At 49.7% G+C, this 22,564-nt stretch overlaps 1 protein-coding gene across 5 annotated transcripts in view; it reads left to right on the top strand.

The window, feature by feature from the left end:
* Nucleotides 1–22,564, top strand: part of DIS3L2 (DIS3 like 3'-5' exoribonuclease 2) — a 204,414-nt gene that overhangs the window by 173,267 nt on the left and 8,583 nt on the right. For all 5 annotated transcript variants that reach the window (XM_067301734.1, XM_013941819.2, XM_067301738.1 and 2 more), the window contains 2 exons: nucleotides 18,885–19,068; nucleotides 20,796–20,882. In XM_067301734.1, the coding sequence (XP_067157835.1) occupies nucleotides 18,885–19,068; nucleotides 20,796–20,882 (271 nt within the window). The remainder of the gene's footprint in view (nucleotides 1–18,884; nucleotides 19,069–20,795; nucleotides 20,883–22,564) is intronic.

The following is a 22,564-nucleotide window of genomic DNA, read 5'->3' as shown; positions in this document are numbered from 1 at the left end:
CAGAAGGACATCATTGATACAGCCAAACTGCATCTGATCTGCATCACTGTGATGAAACTGTGCCCTGTGGTACTCCTACTGCAAAAGGCAGATTTCAGCAAGGTCTCTGCTATTTACTGCGCTCTTGCAGCAGGTTGCAGGGGAGTGCAGAGAAGCAGAAGCTGATGCAGAGTAAGAGCTTTCAGCACTGATAGCAAGCTGAACTGGTGCAGTGATGTGTGCAGCAGGGAACTCGTAGGAAGCACCTCTTGGTACAGTTGTTTGATAGATATAATCGGGTTGCTCACATCTTCACAGTCCCTATCCCAGTCAAGAGAAAACTGAGGTCACAGGAAGGCAGAGGAGAAGAGATATATTGCTTCAGTGAATACACGTAAGCAGGATTATGGTGCTGAGCTAAGCTGGTGTTAATAAGTCTTTTGAGGGATGAGCTTTCGGAAGGGTGACTAGGACAGTGAGGAGCAGGGGTTCAGTCCCTAGTAAAAGCAGGCAGAGGAAGATCAAACATCCACTGTTGTGCCATGTGTCACACCAGCCATTCCCAGGCTGTGCAACCAAATTACAATGACGCCAGCCGTGACACTTGGCTGAAGGAGTGCTGGCCTGTCCCCTCTCACAGCCACGTCTTCCTGCTCTACTGTCATCAACTGGGACAGCAAGGAGGCTTAGTCAGAAGACAGGGCAGCATGTTTTCAGGGAGGGCTGTTAACCCCAAAGAGTTCAGTGATCTGGTTCACAGCCCAGCTCCACAAGCTGCTCTGCCCACGCAGCCAAGGGAGAGACCTTTGCAACAAAGGGATGTCTCTTTTGCGCCAAGAGTGCTCAGTTTTTCAAGGACACTGTAGAAAGCAGCCTGAGGAGTAAGACACAGGACAAGGGCCAAACCAGCAGACTTTCACTACTGCAGAGAACAACGTGCAGTCCCCAAGAAAACAACCTGTGAGCTGCTTGGCAGCTCCATGAAGCAGACAGAGACAAAGGATGCTTGTCCCAAGATCTGCAGTGGGTGCAGTCATCCTCGAGCTCCCAAAAGTGTGAGCAGATGCCCTCTGAGCCGGCAGCATGGCGTGGCTTTGCTCATGTTTATCCATGGCTTTCATCTGCACAGTGCCAGCGCAAAAGCCGCTGTTTATACTTGACAGCTCAGCTATTGTTGCAAAGTATGATTTAATAGCAAGACTTGATTACAACATGCAAATGTAGCTGCTGGGGGACTATCTCAGAGGTTTGTGAAGATTAGCTGTTAAATTGGCCAGTGCAAAAACATTATTAAGCAGAGAAGATAATTATTCATCTTGTGCTTCTGTAGTGTATAGAAGAGACAGATTTGTTTAAAAGCCAGCAAGTCCTATATAGAGAAAAGACTTGTGTAAATGCCACATCGTGTACTACTGTATGTTGCAGCATATTTTATTAGAGAAGCAATTCTTAATAACAACATTTGGGAACTTGTGGAAGGAATCCATTATATTACTCTGCACCATAAAAGCAAACCTAATGCCTAGTCTGTGTGAAGGCTGTGCACATATTGAAACATCTCCTTTTGGTGGTGGTTGATTGCTTTTATGGAGATTGTATCATATGGATATAAACAAATCAGGCACTTGATGTGAAATCTGGGAACAGGGCTTTAGACTCACGCATCTGTCTTCTATCTGTGCGTGTTCCCTCTGAAATGCATCAAGGTTCCCATTAACACCTTAAATGTGGAAAGTAGGATTAAAGAGAGACTGTCAGCACATACAAAATGAAAATCTACGTATGCGCTGCTGTTGTTTTTTACCTTTCAGTCTTAGAGTAGCGTGTAGGGCTCCTGGAATAAAAAGCTCATGTGTGGGGGGGTGGGGAGGAGGATTTGAGCGTGGGCAGTTTGTTAGTGCCACAGGCTTGGTTTCCAGAGCGGTTTGCAGGGTAGGGAATTCCTCCTCAGGGCCACAGGGGCAGCAGCATAGACCAGACTTGCAGGAAGCAGTGCGATGGCAGTGCTGTGTCCCTGGTGGCCGGGTGACACTTTGTACCACTGTCTCACTGCCTCTGCTGTACAGACCACAGGAGTCTTTCAGCAGAAGATAGAGGTTTAAATCCTTTGAAATGGGGCAAAACAAAAATTAGCAGGTGGAACTTGGGCTAAGACTGGGACTGACTATAGGAAACACATTTCATTAAAAAAAAAAAAAGGGGGGGTCAGAATGAACGAATGGATGTGTCTTGCTGTGAACTGAATGCAGTCAGTGCTCAACCAAAATTATGTCAACTGTCTCTAAGACTGGGAGTGAGAGCCAGCAGGGGAGGGGGCAAGGCAATGAAGTGACTTTGGCTTCTGCAGATAGCCTGGTGTCCAGACAAGTGTCACAGTGCCACCGTGATGAGGGGATTAACTAGAGGAGCTTGTTGGTCACCAAGTTGCATTGGTTGGTCTTGCTGTACGTGGTGTTGTCCTGCTCTGAGATTTGGCTGCCAGTGGGGGTGAGGGTTGTTCTTGTCTAGCAGGGAGCTGCCAGCAGATCCTGAGCCTCCACTCAAGCAAGCAGTTGTAGGCGTAGGAAGCTTGTGAGTGGCAGTTGCAGGGCCGAAGTCAACTCTAAAAATATATTTGGCTAGTCAGAGCCACAGACAATTTCAGGAAAATCTTCTTTCACAAAGGAGTCAGAAGGGCTGATTTTGAGGAAAAACTTGTTCACAGAGGAGCACAGAGCAGTTGCAAGTGCCAGCATGGTGACGCTGGCAGGATGAATGTCCCGTACTGCCATGACTGCTGCTCCCTGTTGATTAATGTCACTGGGTGTTTCCTTGCCAGTATCTCCAGCTGCCGCAAGATGCTTTGCTTCACTTGTCTAAGCAGGAGGAAGTACCCTCCCAAGCCTACATAAGGGAGATAAAGACTTCAAGGATTTTCGATGGGAAACTCCTCTCTGTCCCCTTTGTTGCAGCTCAAGAGCATTTGTGCAATAGTGATTGCTCTCCAGGCTAGTTCCTGTGTGACTCAGAGCTCCCTGCGGAGCTGCTGACGGCTGCTGGTGTGTGAATCTCAGCATCCCTGGATAATCTGTCCAAATCACTGTAAATTTGGATTTGCTGTCAATCCTGCTTCCTACTTTACAATGTGTCTGTATGCACACAGCCACACTGCCTTTTTCCTTACTGGCTGTGTAGTGGTAAATTTGTCCTGGTTGGAGCCATCAGCTGTTCAAGGCGGTGAAACGGGGGTGACAGCAGCCTTGCTCGTAGTTGGGCTGCTTCTCAGCCTGTAGCCCCAAAGTGCCTGTACTGTGCCCCGGCTCCTCACCTGCACCTCCTCTTGTGACTGCAGGGCAGCCGGGAAGAGCTCTTACTGCAGCACCGTCTCCCCAGCCATATTATTCACTGGCAAAGGGTAATCCTAAAAAATACCTGTGAACAGCTGCAAGGCAGCAGTGTCAGAGAGGACAGCTCTGCACAGGTCTTGTGTCACCAGGGAAAGGAGAATGACGCACGTTGTCATCGCTAAGCACGAAGGGATGGTTTCTGCAGCCGGTCACTGGGAATGTACCGCGTGGGTGGGAGCCGGGGCCAGGTCTCTGCAGGGAAGATCAGGTGAGGATGGGTCGGCCCCTTCGGGACTTGAGCAGGAACACAATCAGCCGGTGACAGGTCCAGGAACACAGGGCAGCGGGGTGCGGGCTGCAATGCTGAGCTAGGGGACGCTGAGCCCCTGCCCAGGCACATCTCAGTTAAAGCTGATTTTTAGAGTGAACTTTGGTAGTTTGTAAGGAAACAGAACAGCGTATGGCTATGTGAGAAACCATTTCATGAAGGCTGTGTGTATTCAAGCTGTTCTTGTCTCTTAAGAACACATTCACACTTTCAAGCTGCATATCCAATGATCAGTACTGATAAATGCAATAAATTTCATCATGGGACGGTGGGACTAGTGTTATGGAAGGATTCTCTGATAGCCGGAGAGAGAAAGCAGAAGTGATGTATTCATCTGTTAAGCTCCCTTTTTTTGTGTGCATATGGCCTGGATGTACAACAGATGTATCTGTTAAATGGTCTTAACCTGTTCTCAGACTCTGGCATGCAAGAAGTCATTTCTGTAATCCCCTTTTCTGGCAGTATTGATACTGCCTATGGGAGATGGCCCTTAGCTGCAAACTGAGTACTGTAGTAAGAGTTGCACTGGCTCTTGGTTTTGTGAATGACAGAGTTTTACTGCACTGAGCTGAACAGCACAGTTTGAGACAGAACCTGCTCATAACTGGTCCTAAGAGTTTGCCACTGCTGCTCTGAAACCCTGGGCTGGAATAAGGCTGTGATAATTAATGGAGGTTAAAGTACTCCTCCTCTCTGTGAGTTGGTTGGAAATGGAAAAGAAGAACCTGTCACAATTGTGACTGGCTCTAAACTGCTGTCAGGCTCTCCTCCTTCCCTTCCCCTGCCCCAAGTGGAAAATTGTATTGGAAAGCAGCAGTTAAAGCACTTAAATCTTTCCACAGTTCATTTCAAGCTCCCTTTCTTCTTCCCAGCCATTCTCAGGCCAGTTCAGAGCGTGGATGGAAGGGAGAGTGTGTCTCTGGCTGAAACTTGCAGGATGTTAAGTAACAATGGGAGAGTGGCTTTCAAAGAGGGTGTAATGTGCTTGGGTTGCACGTACCATAAGCTGCATTTCCCATGCCTTGACATTCAGGCCGAACCACGCATTGCTCCTGAACTGCTTCCCTGCAGTATGGGATTTATCTCAGTATGTTATGGTGCAAGGTCAGGCAGAAATGGGCTTGGTACCACTCCTGCTGCAGAGGCAGTCACTCCCACAAGCAGTTGCAGAAGCTGCTGATGTGCATCTGGACAGCAGTAAGTGAGTACATGAAATGTGAGCAATAACAGAAGCTGTTGTACTTCCTGCTGTGCGTTACCATTCACACAGTCCATGCCCCTTCCAGGGCACTTGGATTGTGTGTTTTAACTGGTGTGTGTGTGTTCCCTTTCTCTTTGCACCTCTTAGCACAGCCGTGTTGCTGCTGCAGGCAGGGGTTCTTAGTGGCTTTGTTCCCTGCTGGAATTGGTCAATGAAGGGCGTCTGATGGAAGCTCAACTTCACTGGCCACCTCTGCAGCTGTCTGGATTTAACAAGTTGATCAGCTGGAGGAAGCTCCCAAACCTTTTACTCTGACCCTATTGAACAACTCATGCTACAGGGCTGGGCAGCCCCACTCCAGCTATCTTGGTGTCAGACTCCAAGAGAGACATGACACTGCATTTCCATTCTCTGAGTGACCTCCGTGTGTTCTCACTTGTGCAACCTGAGCTTCAGAGATCTCCTAGGAAATAGCAGTCATCATGGCCACTTGCTCTTCTCCCATCCCACAGTGTTTTCAGGTTTGGGGGAGGAGAAGGTATCTGTCAGCTGTCTCTGAGCTCTGAGGTTGCAGTGAACTCATCACATGAGCTGTTTCAGGCTGGTACTCTCAGATTTGGAAAGGGTCAGCCCAGCATGTACACCTGGCGGCCAGAGATCTAGGACCTGAGTCATTCACACTTGACTGCTGAGTGTGAAGGCATGACAAGGCGGGTTGCCAGGAAGGAATATGGCTGGTTGGGATCCAACCACCATGACAGTCTGAGTCGCCCTGCTAGTGGTTTGTAGCACTGAGGTCCTGCTGTGCCAGGGCTGGAGCCACCATTGCAATTTCAACACCAGGGTCTTTGCAGATGACTTTCTCTGATGATTCCCATTATAGACTGACAGACACAGGCACTAGGAAGGAAGAGAGCATTGCAGTCCAGTCCAGGATGGAGATTTTGATATCAAAGATTTAATGTTGTGCTTCCTACTTTTAAATGTACAGAGGTGCCCTGTTCATTCAAGGTTAAACTGTCTGGGAGATGCAGCACCCAGGGCCAAGTATCTGTCAGGCCTGGACTGGAGGTTCACCAAGATATGAGGATATATGGTTTTATTTCAGTTTTGTCATACAGAGTTTACTACTCAGTGTCTGTAGGACAAAAAAACTCCAGGGCATCTTAGGATATGCCCCATGCTCCAGAAGAGGTTGTTGTTTTGGCTTTGAAACACTCAAATGCAAAGACAAGAATCGATGCCTGAAATGCTCTTTTTCCAAGGATTAAAAGGCATGTAGCTCTGCCAAGATGACAATGTTGCAGATCTTATTGGGATCCAGTGCTGAGATCTGCTGGTTTTAGCAACACAAATGTGCTGACAGATCTGCACGTCTGTTTTTTTGGTGATGGTAGACTTTTGCAGAAGGCTGACCTGTGCTGCTGAACTCCAGTTGCAGCTCCCAGTTCAAAAGTTGGAAGGTAGCATTGCAAGGTCTCTCTTTCGTCAAACTTGTGTCTTTCACTTTAATCAAGCTTTTCTTGATTCAGTAAAACCCTGTCCCAAAGGAGCAGTTTCAGAATGTCATAGTGATTTTAGTTTTGATTCCTCTGTTCTTAGATGCAGCTGAGGGGCTTATAAAAGTCAGTGGAGGAACTAGCAGAAGTAACCAGGTTAGACCTCGTGTTGTGATAGCCAGGGACTGACACATTTGCTACCTTCACACAGCAGCGTGTGAGGTTTTGTAGACCTCAGTGTGAACAGAGCTTGTTCTTTCTTCTCGGCAGCGTGATGAGAAGCAAAGTCCTCTCTTGCTAAACCACCTCTGGAGGTCATCATATCCACCTCTGGGCTTTAGGGACACAATTCTTCCTAGCTTACAGCTAGACCACCCATCCTTATCTGGTATGGTCTCATTGAAACTACCTATCTATCCTCATTTAGCTGTCTGTCTGTATATAGCTCCAGTTGGAGGTGAACAAACCTCTGTCACTACAACTGTGCGCCCTCCTTTTGCACTTCTCTGACAGCAAGTGTGCTGTTAAATGCCTGCTCTCTTGCTGTTTGGCTTTCTCTGTTGTGTGCTGAACTTAGTACAATGTTTAGCTGATTCTTCTCAATCCCATTGCATAAACGAGGCTAATTTCAGCCTGCCGTGATGTGTGGGCTCGCTGGAACGTGACTGTAAATCCAGGCCTGAACATTTTCTTGTAATGGACAGGGTGGTGAAACTGCGTTGCTGTCTTTAACCTCAGGCTGTCCTTAGACCAAACCAGACTCTTCAGAACTTTATGCCAGTAAATCAAATAGCTTTTGAATCAATGCACATAAAAGTCAAGAGAGAGAAGTTACAGATGGAAAAGACCTATTGTACCTTGAGTCTGTCGTGCTGCAAAGGGGGCAAGACAGTGTCAGGAATTTACGGTGTAACTCCAGGAGTAGTCCCAGCCTGCCTGCTGAGGCCATGCAGGGTTATTGTCGTGCTTGGGGAAAACTCGAGGTGGAGGCAGATTGCCTAAATTTCCTATAACTTTTCCTCTTTGTATTTCATTCCCTTGGCTTTGTTTTTAGTGTGGGGGGAAACCTGCTGTTGATTGTACATTCAACAAATCTGATATGCTAGTTCTCCTGCTCATTGTTTTTCACTCAGGACTATGCCTGACTCTTTTCTTTAGAAGCATGTTTTTCTCACCTAATATTTAGTTTAAGATTGTAAGAGCTGGATATAAAATCTTCTGGGACATTTTAATCTGCCAAAAGCCTGCCCGAAAACAGAAACTATCCAGACTATTTCAGTAGTCCTTATTTAGAAAACAGCACCCCAAATGCAGTGTTGCCCATTTCCCTTTCATCTCCTTACCAACTTTTATTGGTTGTTTTAACCCTGATCTGCTGTCCGTGTCCCTCATACCTTGCTCCCCTCCCCCTAGGGTTTCCATGTCTTTGAAAGTCTTGGTAACCAGAACTTTCATGTGTTGTGCTTCACAATAATTTCAGACCAAGAATAATATAGTTGGAGCCAGCTGGATCCCTCACTCCGTATTGATACAACTATTCCCCTTAACCTGCCCACACTCAGTGCTACAACTGAAAATCTGAGGTTGAAGTAGTGCAGTGATGGACAGCGCTGTGATCCTTGCTCCACAGCCACAGCCCCACCTGGAAAGCACCCTCAGCAGAACATCCCACAGCCAGGAACCAGCTGGATTTGAGTGTCCACTAGGAACCTTGCTAAGTTGAAATGTGTTTACCTGACATAGATCTCAGACCCAGTGGTCCTAATGGTGGTTCCAATTCCCTTGATCTGCAGCCACTTTCTCCAGAGAAATGCTTCTCCAGCAAGGCCCTTTCTAAAGGCTGGCCAGTTTGGGTGAATGCTCCTCCTGGAGCTCTCTTCCTAAGAGCCCAAACAGCACTCCAGCTACCACTGCTTTTCACTATGAGAGTGGTTAAGAACCAGAACAGGGACTCAGAGGGGCTGTGGTGTGGCTATTTATCCTTGATGATTTCCAGAGCTCAGCTGGAGAAGGCCAACCTGATCTAGCTTTGAGGTTATCCTACTTTGAGCAGGAGGTTGGACCAGAGACCGCCAGAGAAAGAGGGCATTATTTAGCAAACCACTGCCTGGCTTTCATTTCATGGACGTCATGGGGTAGACATTGGGTTGCCCTGCCACTGCTGCCTTTTGCTGCTGGATTATTTAGGTTACTCTCCATGCACTACTTTACTTTTTTAGCTGGCTTTTGTTGTTCATCTTTTTGCGAGCTTCGGCAGACTCCTGTTTGTTTGTCCCAGGGTCACGTCTGGGTTGGTAGATGGATGCTCTCCCCAGTCATTGGCCATCTCACACTCCCAGGCTGGGAAGTTCACCCCTTCTTTGTTATTTCCCTTTTGTCCATCAATTTGTCTCCCACTTTAGAAGTAATCAACTCTCCAATGCCAGGTAAGCTGGAAGTAGCAAAGCCAAAAACTCAAGGGAGAAATGCACGCAGGATGTGAAAGTCTCCTTAGCTGGAACAGCTGGGACAGTTTTAGCCATCTGATGGAGGGACATGGTACATGAAGGACAGTTCTAGCAGTTCTGTGGATCCATGGCACTGTCAGTTCTCTGGACAATTAACTGTTCCTGTCATATAGAAAGCTTATCTCAGATTAATCTTAACCAAAAGCTCAGCTTCTGAAGCAATCCCAAGTGCAGGTTAATATGTACAAGCTATCAGCTTCGATTTTATCTCCATCCTTCACTAGTGCAGAGATAAAATCCTTTTAAAAATCCTTTCTGATCTTTCTGGTTCATGACATGGCTTTAGAAAGACACTTTCCATACGAAACTGGCAAATGTTTTAATGAAAATGTAAGTTTTTCTCATTCTTTCAGGGACTAGGATCAGATAAGGAGCCCCTACTTACAAGGGCCATGGCATTATAATGGAGCGGAAGTGATGGACAGTATCTCCACAGGATACTCCTGCTAGAAAATATCAGAATGTTGTTTCTGCCTTGATGGCTTAAGATCATCTGTTTACCTAATGGACTTGCATTTGCATTTTGCAGGTGTTGTGTTAATATTAATGTGTTGTCTGAATTGTTAATATTCCTTCATTTCAATGTTACATTAATGAAGGCTGCAGGGGATGGAAAAGAGGCCTAACTAATTAATTAAATGGGCAAAAAGCATCTTTAACTCTCCATTGTGCTGCCCTTTGCTTCCACCTAATGGGTCTTGGCATTTGTGGTCAGCAGCCATGTAACACATGCTGTTGTATGGAGCACTCAGCCACGGACTTGCTAATTTTTCTGACCTATAAATCACTTGTGTAAACTTTAACTGCAAGGAAAGGTGCCTTTCATTCCTGTTTCCTCATTTTAGTGGGAAATGCAGTCTGATATGAGGCAGTGCTGTCCTGATGTGCGAGGCCGGAGACTTGCACGTCAGGAGAGAGGCTGTCTGCATTTCTTCAGGAATTCTTTCCATTCCCCTCTTAGCCAGACTCTGGATGACACTAATACTATGTGTCTAGGAGAATATTCTTGTCATAAGCTCTGCTTTCGGAGCCAGTCGCATATCAGGCTGTAATCCTGGGAACATGGACTGCCAACCTCTCCTTTGGGAGCTGTGTTTGCAGGGTATTTCCCCTGTCCTGCGCACTCTCTTGGGTCTGGCTTAGCTCTGGACTCTCTTGCCCACTGGGATTCTTGTGGGCCAGAGAAAACTGTTTTGGGTAGACCACCTGGGTCTGGCCCCAGGCTGCCAGGCAGCACCCCTGCTTGAGAGCCTCCAACATGGTTCCCCAAAGCGAGGCTTCACAGCCCAGGCGGTGATCCCCCAGATGAGGCCTGTTAGTTTGAACGCACCATTTTGGTCTGTGCCCTAGTGGTCACTGCTTATCCCTCCCCTGTGGAGAGCGAGCGAGGCCTTGACCTTCCTCTCGTAGCTCCCTCAGAGAGATGATGTCTCTGTGAGCTGGTGGCTCTCTGAAATGACAAAATGAGTCTGATAGGGGTCTGCAGGAGCAGGGCTGAGATTGCAAGCTGAGCAGCTCCTGGAGCTGTCTGCAATGATCTCAAACCTTTATGAAGCTACATCTTCTTGGCCATAGAGAAATGCTCAGGCAGGGTGAGGAAGTTGTGTTTCAAAGGAGGACTTTTAAAAAGTGCTGCTACTTCTGTGCTGACATCCAGCACGACCAGGGAGACTGGCACAGCCCTGGCTGCTGGAGGCATTTCTACATTGTGGTGTAATTGTGGGGCTCCGTGCCCATGCTGAGCAAACGGCACTCTGAGGGCTGCTTTGGGACCCCTGGGGAAAGTGTGGAAAAGAGGTTTTCTGGCTCAGCGAGCCCATTCATGGAGGGTGAGCTGCCTGTGTCTGTCATGCTGGGGGTGATGTCCTCTGCCCTGGGCTCAAAAATTTGATAGTCTCAAGAAAATTTTGGAGGATGCCGCAGCTGGGACCAAGGGAGTCCTCTGAAGTTGTGCCTTTGTGTCATATGTGGATGAGTGCGTGGGTGCTGGTCTAAGCTTTCATCCCTGGCCCATGGCAGCTGAAGATGCCATCTTGGCACAGAGGAACACTTTAGCATCCTGCCAGGAGTCTGAAGGTTGCAGCCGATTTGCATGAAAAGGAGCAGACTGCAGTCATATTAACATTTAATGAAAAGGCACAGCCCACAGAGGCTGCGTCCTCTGCAACAGTCTCTCTTTTCAATTAGATGACGTTTCCTTTGCCGCTTGGATCAAGGTAGGACGTGGGGTGATGGGACGGACAGGCTTTGCCTTTATCTCTTTAATACAAACCACAGATGAGGTTGAAGAGCTCCCAGGCCAGGAGGGGAACATTTGCCATCTGTGCAGCCAAGCAGCTGAGAGCCCTAGCGCCGCTTGTGCTGTCTTCAACGCTTCGACGTCTGACCTGACGTTGTTCTGCCAGATTAAGTCAGCTCTGTTATGTAACAGCACTGCAAAGTGGTGTCAATAATTTCAAAGGAACTTAGGCAAATGGTTGAGGTTTTTCTAGCGGTGTAAATCCCCGTGTGCAAACCAAGTACATCAGGCTTTAAGCAATTAATTCCTAATCATGCCGAATGTCTTCTAGCCCAGCTTTAGTACTGAGCTTAAACAGTTTTCCACTGTACCGCACTTAATTTGGATAAAGTGAAGAAAGTGGTATCATGGCCTTTCCAGCCTAAAGGTGCAGGAGTAGCCAGTAAATGACATATGAATTCAGGAAAAATCTCCCATGCATTTTTGTTCTAGGCATCTATTACTGGGAAGGCACCATAGCTAATAAAAAGGGCATTCATTATACCCCAGCAAGGGAGTTCATTAGAGAGAAAAGCCATTCTAGCTTAGTAAGAAATGAATCTGAAACTGCCTCAGAGCTGCTATTCTCATCAAGTTTCAATGTTAACAGTTTTAACCAAGAGCTAATTGAGCAATCTCAGAAAGTGGAGTAATTCCATTATTCAGGTCGGCTTTGTAAGGCTACCGCTAGCTGCAAAAGGAGCACAAATGACTTTCATTAAGCCAGGAACCGCCAGTGTTCTTGCCTATTACTACTTTTTCTTTCAAAAAAAGTAGGGCTTTGGGGCTTTTGGCAACAGTCTTTGGCAAAGGGAGCTCCACACCAATATTGCAAAGCTCATATATAACCGTGCCATCCAAATTTTGGCTAACGGAGGGTTTAATTTTCGTAACTCTTCAAGCAGCAGTCCTGTTCTGGAGGGCATGGCTGAAGATGTTCATGTCCATTGGACTGGCATAGCGTCCCCGGGAAGACAGTACATCTTTCTTGCAGGATTTTGCATGGAAAAGGGCCATCACAAGCTCCGTTCCGGCTACTGGCCAAAGAGCATGATTCTGTCATTGGCTGCGCTCTCAAGAGATGCGGGGTTAGCTAATGTTGCTTTTAGAAGAGTTTTTATAGAAACCTCCCGAGTTCCTTTGCTTCATGGAAGAGCTGTAATCAAAAATAAACATACTTGATTTAAAGAAAAGAAGAAAAAGTCGCACTGTATCCAGGGCACTAGACTAAGTCTTTGGATTTAACTCTTTGGAGAGATTATATTGGTTGAACTGCGGGGCTGTTTTCCTTACTGTTGTCCTTCAACCGCTGCTGCTGTTGGGCCTGCCACCGTGCACTGTAGTGTTTGCATCCTTTTGTGGAAAGTGACTTTCTCTTGGCAAGTGCAGCAGGATTTAGTCTGTTCCATGGAGGTGGCTGTAGGTCCCTTTTTGTTATGAGATTGCTCTGCAGTGATAATCCCTTTCAAGCCAGCAGAGCGCTAAGGCTGTCAGCTACGTACTGCCCTTAGCAAGGGGATATGTATCCGTCAATGTCTTTACAGCTTTCTCAGGCATTCACAAAAATGCTGGTTGCCCTGCAGAGCTTCCAAAGTCTGACTGTGCCTTCACTCAAAGCATGAGGAAGGAGATGCTCTAACACCAGAAAGTGCCGTTGGGTTTTAGTGGCCAAGCTCTGTGTGGGGCTGTGCTGTTCATCAGGCCAGGGCTTCCTTTTCTCAGTGCTAGCTTCTCATAGTACCACTTGATTCGACCACAGGCCAAGTCTGATGCCTTCAAAGCTCTTCTTCCCTATCCCTATTTGGAGCCAGCACAAAGTTGGGCACCTGAGACAGACACATAGCTATGGGTTGAGAAACCAGAGCAGGCCCTGCCTGCTAGGCAAAGCACAGACCTGTGCTGAGCAGGGAGTGTAAACCCATCTGCACAGTCAGCCGGAGCTTGGGAAGGAGTTTGAACAGCAAAAGGTTTGTTTCCTGCACAGGGGGGAGCAAGTGCTGTGAGAGGGAGGCAGGATGGAGATGAGTGGATAGGATCCTGTAGAGGGATAGGGGAAGGAAATTCGGTAGCCTTTGCAGAAATGATTCAGTCATACCTGGTTCAAGTCTGAGATGCTGGAAAGATGCTGGGAACCTTTAAATTATGCCAGCTCACCCAACTGGATGGACAGCCTGTTGGAAGGAAAGCTCTGACTCCAGCTCTGGGTGATTCAGCTCTGTCCCATTGCAAGCAGATTGCCCCAATGAACAACAGGCAAAGAGGGGACTGACTTCTCCAGCATGTCCAAAGCATGGAAAATCCAGCCATGGGAAAGCTACATGGTGTTTGGGATTTGATCTCTGTGCCTATGCTTCAGCTATGAAAACACTTCAATGCCTGGGATACACCCAGCAGTTACATCTTCCAGGAGGCGATAGAGGTGAATAAGAAGGCATGGGGAAAGAGCTGTGCTCGTCTATTTGGCCATACCTCGCTGCCATTTGCTCTGAAGCTTATGGGTCTGTTACGCTGGTGGAATGTTTTAATGTGTCTTTGCTTTAACCAAGCTGCCTGCCTTGTTCCTGCACTTACTAGATTGCAAACAAAGTACTTCTTGTCTCTCCCCGTGCAGCAAACCTTGATTTGCTAATGTCATTTGTCAAGTTAATCAGGGAGAGTGGGCACTTAGATGACTATTGTATAGCCTGGCTGCATTGCCATGGAAACACTGCAGCCAAACAGACATTTTACTTGCCTGCTTTGCTCTGCTGAGATTTGGCATGAAAACCCAATATTTTATTTGCCATCAACAAAACAACTTGCTGGGGATGTGAATAGTTTTTCAAGGTTGCTGTAAAGAGATCAGGAAGGGTTTTGCTAACCTTTTACGGAGCAAATAGTATCACCATTACTAAAGCAATGCCAGAATCTGAATGTACAGCTCCTCTTCCCATGTCCCACAGATGTTTGGCTCTTGGTGGGAGCTGGGTGAGAAGAGTTACAGCCCAGCAACTTGCATTTGGGGCAGCCGTCAGGGCGTTATCAGTCCCCCTTAGCTGGACAGTTTTCAAGATGGTTATTCTTTGCCTGCAGACCATCATTTGAAGTACTTTGAAAAGCACCAAGTCTAAGAGCATCTCAGGAGCCTGAAATCTCCCCAGCAGTCAGTGGGATTTAGAAGCTGACATGCCACAATCACATCTGAAACTAGGAAGCGAGCGCTATTGAAAACCCTACCCTCCGCCTGACCTCTTGCATAAGGCAGGCTATAGAATTTCACCCACTAACTCCTGCACCAAGCCCATAACTCATAAGCAAAATCTGGGTATTGAAAGAGCCGGCAGAAGATGCTTACGCATGTTACAGACCTCTCAAGCCGTCCTGACTCTCCCTCTCCTCCCTCTCACATGTGCATGCGCTAAATGATGCATTGAACAGGTTTGGAAATGCTCCCTCGTGCAGCCCCGGCGAGCAGGACAGCTGGTATCTGCGAGCACCTACGGGAGGCAGAGCCACCTGCTAGCCCCCACCTCTCTCCGCAGGACAGCGGAGGAAACCTTGCATGAGTGCTGAAAGGGCAAAAGTTCAGATCATATTGTTTATGGGATTTTATGTAGCCGGGAGCCAAGGATAGCTCAGCTAATCCAGAGGAAACTGTAGCGATGGCGTTAGAATGCATTTCACATGGGATTCATTCAGTGCGCTTTCAGATGGACTAGTCTTTCTGTCTCCATTTTTTTAGCCATGAAATATTTTTCTTTGCGCTCCTCTCTGCCAGCCACACCGAGCCAAACTCCAAGCTAGGCTGTTTTAAGAAAAAAAGGAAGAAAAAAAAACCCCTCCTGTCGTTTGACCTGCCGACGAGCTAGCAGGGTTTCAGCGCTGCTCCCAGTAACGATAGCGCCAGGCGTTCATCTGGCCCCCGGCCGCTGCCAGCCAGGCTTCAGCTCCAGGCTGCCTGATGATCCATTTCTTTTTTCCGAGCCGCAGAGTAGCGCTTGCCGAGTTGAAACCCTAGTGAGGACGCTAGCTCGAAGTGCAGCGCGTGGCAGCTGTCTTTTAAAATGGGCTAGTGAAAACATGAGAATATCCTGAATTCAAGAGCTCAGTGGGGCTTCCGGCAGCATGTCCCGGCGTTGGACGGCAGCGGGGAAGGCTACCTGGGGAGGGCGAGAAGGCGGTGGCTTTGCCATGCTCTGCCGCTCCGGAGCAGCCGAAGCTGTGCTGGCTTCACCTGCCGTCTGAGCCCTGGGCTCGTCCTCCTGAGTCTCTCACGTCCTGTGCAAAGTCTCGGTGTTTCTAGATGCAGTTAGACCTCCGCATTAACCTGTTCTTTGCAGATCTTGGCCTCCCTCCTCATGTCCTGAGGGAGCTGACCCACAGACCCCCTTTCTTTGCTGAAATAGGTGACCTGGCTTAACTCTGGGCGCAGGTGCCAGCTTGTTTGCTGTCCCAGCCCGTTCGCTCAGACCCCATCAGACTCTCTCACATGCTCTGGATTAGCCTAGCTGTGACCGTTCCCTTTTGAAAGCTGCCATGCAGGGGGGTGTTTTCCTCTCCTTGGGGACTAAATCTTGGGGGAATGACGTTTAAAACAAGGCTCCCTAGGAGCTACCACAGAACAACCCCATCTTGTTCCTCCCTTTCGTGCCTGCAGCGCATCAATGACTGTCTGGGCCGCTCAAATGGGGTGCATTCGGGGAGTAGCTCTGGGACTCCCATGGGACTGGGAGCTGGGAAGGACCCTCCATCTCCACAGGGCATTTCAGCATTGACCCCCAGGGCATTGCAGTCTCCCCAGATCACCGTTGTTCATTAACCTGAGCTGATACGAACTGACCCCGTTGGGGTCCTGGGGCTTCTCTTCCCTCCTGGATATATATGTAGCGTAGTGTCTGACCTCATCTGTGTTACCCACTTCTTGGAAGCACAAAACAGAGCTGTGTTCCCCCAGAGCTGTGTGCTTGGGGTGAGGGCACAGCTCTGCTACAGAGCTGCTGGGGACAACGACTGTCTCTTTTGCCCTAGTGGTTTCCTCTGGAAGCCCGTCTGGAAAGGGGAGCAACTGCTGGAGCTGTCGGCTTTTGGAGGATTTCTCCACGGCAGGGCAATGCACTCAGACCCACTTCTCTTCTGCAACGTTTCTATCTTGGGTTTGGGTGCAGTGAGTGATACAAGTAGCTTTAGAGCTCTGAGTATCTAGGGTCACATCCTGCACCTTGTCATGGGTGTAAAGCTCCTCATAAGATTTTCCTGTCCGTGTTGCCAATTCATCTGTGTGCCAGATACCTCTCCTTGATGCGGGGTTTCTGGGGCTGGTGCTCCCTCCAGGTGTGGACCTGTAGAAGAGGAAGAGAATGATTTTGCAGAGAGTGTGGGAAGTGCACACGAGTTTTTTCAGGTGTAAAAAAGCAGGAGTGCTCTCAGGCATGAGCTTCAATTCAGTGGTACCTGCAATATCAGAACAAGAATACCCCCAGGAAAATTCAAAGGCCAAAACCCCCCAAATGGCAAAAGAAAATGCAGAATTTAATAATCTGGTGGAAATTGCATCCAGCCTAAAGAGTTGCTGGAGATACAAGCTAAGGGCCTCACGCTCTTGTGAGCAGCAGGAACAAGATGAATCGCAGGGGCTGCCTGAACACTCACTCGCAGTGTTTGTCTCTAGAACATGAGATAAACACGCTCGCCTGTGACAAAGAGGAAATATTGTTCGTGGATGTACTTATTGCTTTTTCTTTAAAAAGGTTTTACAACTCACTCCGAAGGTCCTGATCCCCGCCATGTTTCGAGGGAGGCAGAGGGGCTCTGTGGCTGGCCTTCACCCATGCGTGCGTCTGCGTAGCCAGGGCTAGCGCTGGAAACGTCTCCCTTTTTCTTTGCACCAAAACCCAAGGAAAGGAGAGGCGCTGCCTTTCGCAGCCTGCCCATCACCACGTGCTGCCTGCGTGCGCGGTGGCTGGGCGAGAGCTGGGGCTTTCCCCTGCACCCGGGAGATGGGAATCACCACGCTGTAACCCGCCGGGCGCCGCTTGCTGCCCTGCATCTCCACCCCTGGTGTCGTAAGGCAGAGCCGGCCTGGGTGCCCAGGACCCTTGGGCCATGCTGTCCTGCAGCCCCTGGTGCCGGGGGCCATAGAGGGACCGATGTTGCCATCTGCTGGCTTAGCTGCACAGGAGCAGCAATTTCTGTGCTCAGCCTTTGGGAAATGGGCTGTCATGAGTGTGCCCGGACCCTGCCGCGTTACCTGCAGCCCTTGTTGCTCCTGCGCTGGGCCACAGGTGGACCTCACACCCTGCCAACTGATCCGTTGGTCTTCTAGTAGCATCTGCTTGCTCAGCGGGTATTTCAGGGGGCAGGATCGGTGGCCTGTTCCCATTCCTCGCCCCTTTCTTCGCACTGCCTCTGCGACAGCATCCGTCCTGCCTTCCCTGCAGGTTTGAAGCGGTGGCCTCTTCAGGGCAATACGCTTCCTGCCCTGGGAGCCTCCATGAAGCTCTTCTTGACAGTGCTCCTTTTTCGTAAAGATGAACATTTCCACTGCCGATTACAACTGTCATGTGCTTATTCCTCCTCTGGGTTTGTCTTTAATTATTTCCTTTCTCTTTTGAGTTCTTGGCAAGTAGTCTGCGGCTGGGAATGTATCACTGCCGTAGCAAGTACCCCGGGAACACAGGGCCCTGTTCATCTCCCCGGCCAACCTGTCCACCGACGGCCGCAGCGAGAGCTGCAGGTTCCTGGTCTCGGTCCCAGGTGCCCCTAGCCAGCCCCCAAGATTGCCACTCTGTGCGCAGGAGCGGTGGGGCCGTGCCAGCGTTATCGGTGGCAGCTCACTCGGGCATTGCTTGGAGCATGAGGTTACTTTTGTGGCTCTATTATCTTTTTTGGCAATTAGCACTAGTTAGGAGCTATGGGGAATACGTGCAGCAAATAGCGGGAAGCCCAGTTAAACACATCTTGCTGCTTATCTAAGCCCAGTTAAACAGGTCTCCTGTGACACAGCCCTACAGCTGGTAGCATAACTCATAGTGCACCAAAGATGATCTCTAGCATTGAGATTGCTTTTCTTTGCAACGGATAGCCCGGGAGATTTCCGTTCAATGACTGTGTTTAGAGGAAGAAGAGGGGTGCTCACCCCAGCCTGGGTTAGCCCAGCAGTCTCCGCAGTGGAGCGGACTGCAGGGGCGTGAAGCCATGGAGAGTCCTGGTAGCACCTCGATCCTGGAAGCAGCCCCGCGGGGAGCTGAGCGGGTCGCTTGCCTTGCCGTGGGCCGCTCCACGTTTTGCTCTCGGAGAAAGCCGGCTCAAAGGCAGGGCTGTGTGGCTGGGCCTGACCACACATGTCGATCTCAGGATGGGGGAGCAAGTGAGACGCTGTTTTCTCTGGCCCGAGAAGACAGCGATGCGTGTTTGTTTTCCGTGCTATCTCTTGCACAGCCTTTGTTATGCTTGTCGAGCATTTCAGGAGATAAAATGACCTAAAAGAAGATTATTTTATTCTAAATTAAGCTGTCAGTTTATCCTTGACTTCTGCCTGTCTGCACTAGTAGGATGGCCTTCTCCGAGTCTGTGGGGATACCTCAGCTAGAAAATGAGAATATGGGGGGAGATTTGCTGCAGTCTCAGGCCTAATTTTCTTTTATAACAGCAACTTGAAGCTGTTCTCCCTCCTGCGTAGTACTGGTTCCCGTCACTACGTACTGGCTGGACCGGCCAGTAGCGAATGTATCGCCCAGTGCACACTCCACTCTGACTGGGGGGGTCGGGGCTGTTTTTCTCTGCTGCAGGCTGGTGGAAGAGTTCATGCTGCTCGCGAACATGGCCGTGGCCCATCAGATCTACCGCTCCTTCCCCGAGCAGGCCCTGCTGCGCCGCCACCCGCCACCCCAGAGCAAGCTGCTCAACGACCTCGTGGAGTTCTGCGACCAAGTCGGTCTCGACATCGACTTCAGCAGCGCGGGGGCCCTGCACGTGAGCACGCCGGGGACGTGGGGGCGAAGGGCGGGCAGCGGCGTGGCTGCGTTGTGCTCGCAGCAGCGTGGGATTTATTCCCTGCCCCGTGTCCCCTGCTCTTTCTGGGGTGAGGTCTGGGGGCAGCCGCAGACGTAGGGAACGTGCTGGGTTCCCCAGCACTGCTGGTGGGGAAGGAGCAGTGCCTCTCCCTTTAAACTTTTATACTGACGTGGGGCACAGAGTGAATGTGGTCCCTGAGTCAGCACGGAGGCTTTTGGGACATAGAAGAGTGAAACTCTTCACTCCCTTCCTAGCCCCTTGGGCAGAAAGCGCACGATGTCTTGTAAGGCCCTCAGGAGGCAGCTCCTCTGGCTAGGCTGCTCTGTCCTCCGGCCTGTGAGGGCCATGTGTCAGCCGGGCAGAGGCAGAGGGATGCTCTTGCTCTTTAGGGCTTATAAAACTATTGGAGCTTCAAGGCACACATGTGAGGGGTAGTGGAGAGGCTGCCATCTCTCCAACCGCTGCAGCACAGGTGGGAGGAAACTGCTGCTGAGGAAAGGGAAGGAAAGTCCAAAAGCCAGGCAGGCCTTTGCAGCTTTCGGGACGAACAGCAGCAGTGCAATCGCCCCAGCCTCTGCCCGGGCAGGGCCGACAGCTAGTCCATACTGAAATGAAACACCTGCCTTACCAGCGCTTGACTCCACCAGCACTGGGCAAGGGTAGCCCAGCCTGTCCCGGCTGGCTGTATTGTGCACAAAGCTTAGAGCAGGGTCTGGGAGACTTTGCAGGTGACCCAAGTTACTGCTCTCCCTGCGAAGCAGGGCAATAGGAAGCATGTCCCAGGGCAGGACGCTCCCTGGACACCCAGATTTCCTTTCCCTGCCTTTGCAGGAGGTCCTGGGCCAGTCGCTTGCTCTGTAGCACAGGAAAAGTAGCCCTGAAAGGGGGTGTTTCTGTCTGGGCTGCTGAAGGTCTCAGGGAAGGGAAGGGTGGAGAATGGAGACTGGGAAGGACTGGAGAGCAGTGCTGGGAAAGGTCAGACACAGCCAGTGAGGGAGGTATCGAACCGATCCTCTGCTGAGCGTGTCCCGAGACTGAACTCAAACTGAACAGCACAGCACAGGTTCCAGGATTTTCTTTCCCCACTGCCACTGGACTGTGGATAATCCTCTGTTAATCCTACCCCTGCTGGCCTCCCTCACACCACTCCATCAGCTGGGACTGCTTTCCCCGCTTGTTGGCTGTGCTGAGGCTAAGTCAGCAGATGCAGGACTGTGGACTCAGCTTCTCTTCCGCACTTTGAACTCTCTCATCTCTTCCTTGCTGCTAGCCCTGGGCAGTGACCTCTCATATCTGCATCTCCCCAGAGTCCCGTTAGTCCATGCACTGAAGCTCTCAGTATCTGGACAGGAGCCAGGCACAGGTTAGGAAGAGGGCTTATGGATGCCCCTGCATGCTGCACGGCTGGGGACAGAGCCAGCAGTCTCTGTGCCCTGTGCGCTCACTACATTTGACCCTAGGAGGTGGGTCAGCGCTTGGCAGTGCTGTGTGCGCAATCTTGCCAGGGTGAGCTGGCTGCTGCAGCCAGAACCCAGCTCCACACGCACTTTCTGCACTTCTCAAGGGGATTTGCAGGGAAAAGAGCAATTTGCTCTGACAAGCTGCCTGTTTGTCCCAGTAAGGTCTGTCTGGGTCCCCTAGACACCACTGCTTGCCAACATTAAAATCTCTCTTTTCTCTTCCAGAAAAGCTTAAATGAAACGTTTGGTACCGACAGATACTCCGAAGCCAGGAAAGAAGTGCTGACCAACATGTTCTCCAGGCCCATGCAGGTAAGGATGGCACCATGCTGTCAGATGTGTCAGGTTGTAGCTACCTGTTATGACTCCATCTTCACCCATGGGCTCCCTCTGCATTACTGTAGCTGGTTGTTACATAAAGGGAGGGTGAATGGACACTGAACATGTGTTTGTGGGGTTCCCAGCAGCTCCCACCCAGTGTTTCAACCCCATGCTGAATTCCTGGTGCAGCAGAGCTTTACTGGATGAGCCTTCCCACCCCAACCCTACAATTATCAGTTGGGATGTTTCACACTTGAAGTTGTGTACAGAGTATGTTGGCAGACTTGCAGGGACCCAGCCTGCTCCACAAGTAGCTGGTGACAGATTCCAGGGCTTGTGTTCATGCCAGTTCCTCAAGTCATGGTATCCAAACTGGCTTCTTGTGCAAAGAAGGAATAAGGAGTCAGGACAATGCAGGGTTGTGCGACTGGTCTTAAAGCACAGTCTGGCCCTCAAACTCATGCTCTTATAAGCAGGAATGCTCTGGAAACCTTTGGTTTCCCTCCAGGCCAAGAGACCTTCTGTGAAAGTGTCTGTGATGGAGTCTTGTTGTGCTGCTTGCACTGATTGCTGTGTTTGGTGAGTCTGCAGCTCAGGACATGTATTTGGGTACTTTTCAACATCAAAAAAAGTTTTTATGGAGCATCTGTGTTTCTACATTTGCATCGGGGCACAACAGAGCCTCTTCTGAGGGAAGTCCTACCCCGCAGGGAGAAGGAGCATGTTCCTGAAATGGTCTCTCTGCTGTGGCCTGCTTATCGCTGCAGGAATGAATTATCTTCCTAACATCATTCATTTGACTGTCACTCTTCTAATTAGCTCATTTGCTCCATTTACTCATTAGCAGTTGCCTGAAGTCCTGCTGTACTTTCGTGGCTTAATGCTTGCTTGCAAGTGGATTTGGGGACTGAAGCCATGTGGTAAAATGTGTTCAGCTCAGTAGCGCTGCTTCCCAAAGAGCAGGTAGCATTCTCTGGAGCGGGCTGTGTTGCACCGCATAACGATCCTGTGTCCTGCTTTGGCTTGTCCTGGTCCCTTCTGTCTTGCTTTCCTTTTCTGAAGGAAGGTGCTGACAGGTGAATGCAGTGGTGACATACCATCATCAGAAGGTCAAGGTGCTCTTGTGTTCAGGTGTGCTGTGTTAAAGCAGTTCACTCCTGCCTGGCAAACCTGCTGTCTGTGCACACTCAACATTGCAACCTGGAGTCATAATGGGCCCAGTTTACCGCTGAGCCCTTGTTGGGCCTGTGGGCCAGCCTGTCTCTGGATGGCGAGTGCCCTTCCCTTCAGCATTTCCTGGCAGGATGATGCTGATATATGCGATGGGATACTCTCGTTGTTGAGAGTGGTGCGTGAACCAGAAGTTGAAATCCATCTTGATCCTAGGATGAGCTTATGCAATTGGCCATTAGCTGAGTCACTGCTTAGCTTGTAAATGAAATTTCAGACTTGCCCAAAGCCACCAGCCAGGTGAACACACATACCCTCCCACCTTTAGGGTCATTTTCCAATGTGATCCAGCACACACATGCAGCAGTGTGTCCATATGACCTACAATTTGTCTGGAAGGATCACAGAGCTGCTGGGGTGAGAGACATCAGTGTTGTTCTCTGCACTCTGTTTGTCCTCTGATCACACTTGCTGCATGCTGGGCCAGCAGGTGGCTGGCCACA

This window comes from Apteryx mantelli, chromosome 9 (genome assembly GCF_036417845.1).
Source record: "Apteryx mantelli isolate bAptMan1 chromosome 9, bAptMan1.hap1, whole genome shotgun sequence".
Classification (NCBI taxonomy): Eukaryota; Metazoa; Chordata; class Aves; order Apterygiformes; family Apterygidae; genus Apteryx; species Apteryx mantelli.
The sequence above is the reverse complement of the archived record's forward strand: the minus strand, read 5'-3'. Positions and strand labels throughout refer to the sequence as shown.